Source organism: Panulirus ornatus, chromosome 2 (genome assembly GCF_036320965.1).
Source record: "Panulirus ornatus isolate Po-2019 chromosome 2, ASM3632096v1, whole genome shotgun sequence".
NCBI classification, from domain to species: domain Eukaryota; kingdom Metazoa; phylum Arthropoda; class Malacostraca; order Decapoda; family Palinuridae; genus Panulirus; species Panulirus ornatus.
The window spans coordinates 36,200,127-36,206,698 of NC_092225.1; the positions used below are offsets into that span (position 1 = coordinate 36,200,127).

General features: G+C 41.2%; 1 protein-coding gene across 20 annotated transcripts in view; it reads left to right on the forward strand.

Annotated features, from left to right (window-relative positions):
- Window positions 1-6,572, forward strand: part of LOC139756092 (eukaryotic translation initiation factor 3 subunit C-like) — a 45,704-nt gene that overhangs the window by 32,256 nt on the left and 6,876 nt on the right. For 19 of the 20 annotated variants that reach the window (XM_071675140.1, XM_071675170.1, XM_071675231.1 and 16 more), the window contains 3 exons: window positions 708-881; window positions 2,276-2,356; window positions 6,541-6,572. The exon at window positions 6,541-6,572 is cut by the window's right edge and continues 186 nt beyond it. In XM_071675140.1, the coding sequence (XP_071531241.1) occupies window positions 708-881; window positions 2,276-2,356; window positions 6,541-6,572 (287 nt within the window). The remainder of the gene's footprint in view (window positions 1-707; window positions 882-2,275; window positions 2,357-6,540) is intronic. The other variant, XM_071675314.1, reaches the window with a different exon arrangement.

Sequence of the window (6,572 nt, forward strand, 5' to 3'; positions counted from 1 at the left end):
GCACTGTATCATCAGCGAACAACAACTGACTCACTTCCCAAGCTCTCTCATCCCCAACAGACTTCATACTTACCCCCCTTTCCAAAACTCTTGCATTCACCTCCCTAAGAACCCCATCCATAAACAAATTAAACAACCATGGAGACATCACACACCCCTGTTGTGTGTTTGTATTTATTGTACTTAATCGCCATCTTTCATGTCAGCGAGGTAGCGCAAGGAAACAGTCATGAATGGCCCAACCCACCCACACACACTCATGTATGTACATAAATGCCCATAAATGCACATATACATACATACACATTTCAACAGATATATAGACATGCACATATATACAGATGTACACATTCATACTTGTTGCCTACATCCATTCCCATCACCACCCCACCACACATGAAATAGCATTGTCCTCACACACTTCATTTCCAACACATCCACCCTCCTCCGCACAACCCTATCAACTCTTTTTCTTACAAGACATTTTAATGAGTACTTAGCATCTTTAGGGGATGGATTAAGTTTTGCATTGGAGGAGATTGTTAATCTTTAAACCTTCCTTTGTTTTGATATTTGCCATGATAATCATTAAGATTATTGATTACAAAATATTAAAGATGTCTTTTAACAGGAAACAATTTACAAAATGTTAAATATGTCTTTTAACAGGAAACAGTTTACAAAATATTAAAGATTTAATTTAACAGGAAACAATTCATCATTCGGATCTGCCCACTCAAATTCTGTATAACCGTACAATGGTTCAGCTAGAATTGTGCGCATTTCGCCATGGGAATATTAAGGAGGCACATAATGCCCTACTTGACATTCAGTCAGGTGGCAGAGCCAAGGAACTGCTAGCTCAGGGTCTCCTGCCCCAGGTAAGTGGTGTCAGGAAGCTAGTTTTGTTTTAACTGTGCTTAGTTTTTTTTTTTTTTTTTTTTTTTTTTTTTTTTTTTTTACAAAAGTTAATACACCCTGTCTTTGATTTATGTGGGACCTCTATATGCAATTTTGTGTTAAGCAAGGAACTTACTTTTACCAGTACATCTCTTTATGCAGCCAAAATTTGCTACTATTCAGGTTAGTTCTTTAGAAAGTTCACCTATGGGTTGGTGGGTGAACTAAGCATGGGTCCTGGATGGAGCATGCCGCATACCTCCCAACAGGTCATTTTTGCAGCATCCACCATTGTGTGTGTGTGCTTTGGGTATACCTGCCAATGGGATTTTCGTGCAGACAACAACAACTTCTACTACCCAAGGGCCAGCAGTTAAATCAAAGAGAACTCCTTTGACCTTTGAAATGAAGCTAGAAATTTTACAATATGCTGATGCTGGTGAGGAAGTGTTCGCACAGTAGAAAGTGCACCAAAACTTCAATGAGGGTTGGCACGTGGAGTTAGTGTGGGTCCTGGGTGGAGCATGCCATGTTCCTGCCAGTGAGTCAGGCTCACAGATACCACCATTGTGTACAGATATGTGCTCCTCATGCAATTTAGGTATACCTGCTAATGCGATTTTCCTGCATTGTACTGTGTTTATATTTGTTATATGGTGTCCACTCATCCAGCAGCAGCATCCCTTACCCCCAGAATTATCAGTTAAATGGTAGAGAACCTGTCCAACCTTAGAAATAAGGCAAAAAATCTTATGACACACTGATGCAATTGAGGAAGTGTCATCACTTGGGAATGCTCACATCCTACAGCATAAGAGAATGCACAGAAAATTTGGAGTACTGTGGTCCACTCTACTCCACTGTCTGCCAAGGTATCTTCAAGGATTAGAAATCCATTTATTGAGAAGATGGAGTAACTATCTGTACACATAGAGGATAAGGGAGAGAAGAAAAGCAACCTTAGTAACCTTCATTTCAGATTGAAGCTCTGAAGATTTATGATTGTTTATTGAAGTAAGACATTGTAGCTGAACCTGAGCCATTTCAAGCAAGTAAAGGATGGCTAGATAAGTTTTTTGATGTCAGAAGCTACATAATGTGAAATTAATGGAAGAATCCACCAATCAGACCACGAAGCTGTGCATTTATCTCATTTTTCTGTGTGTTTATTGGTTTGCTATATGCATTATCTATTTCTTTTAGGTTTTTGTGGAATATAACCCCCAACTTAAAGTGAGGGATGGGTGTACTTTAGATGATGAGCAATACTTTCGTTCTCCTGACCTCTGATGTCATATATGATACTGACTATATTTGGATTTTATACACAAAGAAAGTAGCATTTCTAAGGTCTAAAGCTCCTATCTTTATGCAGCGGCAGTATGAGTGCACAACAGAACAAGAGAAGCAAGAGAAACAGCGACAGATTCCTTTTCATCAGCATATCAACCTTGAAGTGAGTTTCATCTTGGTTTTTAGTTATACTGTAATTGCTGACATGTAAACTATGGTAGCATGAGTAAAGGTAACTTACACAGTATATCTATATCTCTTTCTATATCTCTGATGCTGGTTTCCTTTGGGAATTCCCTCAATGGGTTGTGAATGGCAAAAGCGTCTCCATAACTGTTGAATTCCATTGAAGCCCTTATCTTTAAGTGCCTCACCTTTAACGGACCACTGGCAGAGGGCAACTCTAGCATGGTGTTTTCAGAGGCTCCTACCTAAAGTTCCTGGGAAATGTTCCAACCTACTTTGTCTACCTAATGCTCTCAGCTAATACTCTTGCCCACTCCTATCTAGTGCTCTGGTCTGATGTTTATAGATTCTGCTTCTAACTATTGCTTCTGCTATGAGCAAGGCTAGCGCATGGCTTTCACCCAAGGAAAATCAAGAGTTACAAAAAATGGGTTGTGTTGTATTAAGTGTTATTATGTGTAATAAGAAGAGATTGTATGTTTGTAGACAGAATGCCAGCAGTCCACTGTGCATGAGGCATAAAGAAAAGACATACTTGGGTCAAAGGAGTGCAGCTTGTCAACCACTGAAGTGTGGCTCATTATGCAGCTGTCACTAACCATTCCAATACCCAGGCAGATAGTACCACTAATATACCTCCCTGGTTGATGGCTGGCTATCAGCTACTATGTATAGCTTGCTTGGTGTATGGGTAAATTTTACAGTTTTTTCTGATTTGGTAATAGAATGATCAAGAGGGAAATTAGGAAGTCCTCCAATGGAATTAAGTACTTTATTACTATCCCTGGGGATGGGGAGAAAGAATACTTCCCACGCATTCCTCACGTGTCGTAGAAGGCGACTAAAGGAGACGGGAGTGGGGGACCAGAAACCCTCCCCTCCTTGTATTTTGACTTTCTAAAAGGGGAAACAGAAGGAGCCACGCGGGGAGTGCTCATCCTCCTCGAAGGCTCAGATTGGGGTGTCTAAATGTGTGTGGATGTAACCAAGATGAGAAAAAAGGAGAGATAGTATGTTTAAGGAAAGGAACCTGGATGTTTTGGCTCTGAGTGAAACGAAGCTCAAGGGTAAAGGGGAAGAGTGGCTTGGGATTGTCTTGGAAGTAAAGTCAGGGGTCAGTGAGAGGACAAGAGCAAGGGAAGGAGTAGCACTACTCCTGAAACAGGAGCTGTGGGAGTATGTGATAGAGTGTAAGAAAGTAAATTCTAGATTGATATGGGTAAAACTGAAAGTGGATGGAGAGAGATGGGTGATTATTGGTGCATATGCACCTGGGCATGAGAAGAAAGATCATGAGAGGCAAGTGTTTTGGGAGCAGCTGAATGAGTGTGTTAGTGGTTTTGATGCACAAGACCGGGTTATAGTGATGGGTGATTTGAATGCAAAGGTGAGTAATGTGGCAGTAGAGGGAATAATTGGTATACATGGGGTGTTCAGTGTTGTAAATGGAAATGGTGAAGAGCTTGTAGATTTATGTGCTGAAAAAGGACTGGTGATTGGGAATACCTGGTTTAAAAAGCGAGGTATACATAAGTATACGTATGTAAGTAGGAGAGATGGCCAGAGAGCGTTATTATATTACGTGTTAATTGATAGGCGTGCGAAAGAGAGACTTTTGGATGTTAATGTGCTGAGAGGTGCAACTGGAGGGATGTCTGATCATTATCTTGTGGAGGCGAAGGTGAATATTTGTAGAAGTTTTCAGAAAAGAGGAGAGAATGTTGGGATGAAGAGAGTGGTGAGAGTAAGTGAGCTTGGGAAGGAGACTTGTGTGAGGAAGTACCAGGAGAGACTGAGTACAGAATGGAAAAAGGTGAGAACAAAGGACGTAAGGGGAGTCGGGGAGGAATAGGATGTATTTAGGGAAGCATTGATGGATTGTGCAAAAGATGCTTGTGGCATGAGAAGCGTGGGAGGTGGGTTGATTAGAAAGGGTAGTGAGTGGTGGGATGAAGAAGTAAGATTACTAGTGAAAGAGAAGAGAGAGGCATTTGGACGATTTTTGCAGGGAAAGAATGCAAATGAGTGGAGATGTATAAAAGAAAGAGACAGGAGGTCAAGAGAAAGGTGCAAGAGGTGAAAAAGAGGGCAAATGAGAGTTGGGGTGAGAGAGTATCATTAAATTTTTTTTTTTTTTTTTTTTTTTTTTTTTTCTCATACTATTCGCCATTTCCCGCGATAGCGAGGTAGCGTTAAGAACAGAGGACTGGGCCTTTGAGGGAATATCCTCACCTGGCCCCCTTCTCTGTTCCTTCTTTTGGAAAAAAAAAAAGAGAGAGAGAGGGGAGGATTTCCAGCCCCCCGCTCCCTTCCCTTTTAGTCGCCTTCTACGACACGCAGGGAATACGTGCGAAGTATTCTTTCTCCCCTATCCCCAGGGGGAGAATAAAAAGATGTTTTGGAAGGAGGTAAATAAAGTGCGTATGACAAGGGAGCAAATGGGAGTTTCAGTGAAGGGGGCTAATCAGGAGGTGATAACAAGTAGTGGTGATGTGAGAAGGAGATGGAGTGAGTATTTTGAAGGTTTGTTGAATGTGTTTGATGATAGAGTAGCTGATATATGGTGTTTTGGTCGAGGTGGTGTGCAAAGTGAGAGGGTTAGGGAAAATGATTTGATAAACAGAGAGGAGGTAGTAAAAGCTTTGTGGAAGATGAAAGCCGGCAAGGCAGCAGGTTTGGATGGTATTGCAGTGGAATTTATTAAAAAAGGGGGTGACTGTATTGTTGACTGGTTGGTAAGATTATTTAATGTATGTATGATTCATGGTGAGGTGCCCGAGGATTGGCGGAATGCTTGCATACTGCCATTGTACAAAGGGAAAGGGGATAAGAGTGAGTGCTCAAATTACAGAGGTATAAGTTTGTTGAGTATTCCTGGTAAATTATATGGGAGGGTATTGATTGAGAGGGTGAAGGCATGTACAGAGCATCAGATTGGGGAAGAGCAGTGTGGTTACAGAAGTGGTAGAGGATGTGTGGATCAGGTGTTTGCTTTGAAGAATGTATGTGAGAAATACTTAGAAAAGCAATTGGATTTGTATGTAGCATTTATGGATCTGGAGAAGGCATGTGATAGAGTTGTTAGAGATGCTTTGTGGAAGGTATTAAGAATATATGGGGTGGGAAGCAAGTTGTTAGAATCAGTGAAAAGTTTTTATCGAGGATGTAAGGCATGTGTACGTGTAGGAAGAAAGGAAAGTGATTGGTTTTCAGTGAATGTAGGTTTGTGGCAGGGGTGTGTGATGTCTCCATGGTTGTTTAATTTGTTTATGGATGGGGTTGTTAGGGAGGTGAATGGAAGAGTTTTGGAAAGAGGGGCAAGTATGAAGTCTGTTGTGGATGAGAGAGCTTGGGAAGTGAGTAAGTTGTTGTTCACTGATGATACAGCGCTGGTGGCTGATTGATGTGAGAAACTGCAGAAGCTGGTGACTGAGTTTGGTAAAGTGTGTGAAAAGAAAGTTAAGAGTAAATGTGAATAAGAGCAAGGTTATTAGGTACAGTAGGGTTGAGGGTCAAGTCAATTGGGAGGTAAGTTTGAATGGAGAAAAACTGGAGGAAGTAAAGTGTTTTAGATATCTGGGAGTGGATCTGGCAGCGGATGGAACCATGGAAGCGGAAGTGGATCGTAGGAGATGGAAGGATGAAGTGGAAAAGGTTTTAAGTGATCGGGCTTGAACATGCAGGAGGATGAAAGGTGTGCAAGGAATAAAGTGAATTGGAACTGTGTTGTATAAAGGGGTTGATGTGAAGTCACTGGATTGAATCAGGGCATGTGAAGTGTCTTGAGTAAACTGTGCAAAGTTCTTTAGATCCTGGATGTGGATAGGGAGGTGTGGTTTCGCTGCGTTGCACATGGCAGTTAGAGAATGGATGTAGTGTTTTTCAACTGTTCTTGGTGCTTTCTTGCTAATGTGGGAAACAGTGATCAGGTATGAAAATAAAGCATGAACCCAATGTGATAGTAGATGAATAAAAGGGGCAGGAGTATGGGGTTGGAAATTCCCCCTTTCTGTCATTAATTTCCGAAAGAAGAAACAGAAAGGAGTCCAAAGTTCTGTTGTCCTTTCATAGTGCTACCTGGCTAAGGTGGGAAATGGTATACAGGTATCAAAGACAAGAAAGAAAATATGTAGATACTAATGAAACATTTTATTTCAACAGATGTTGGAATGTGTGTATCTGGTTTCAGCAAT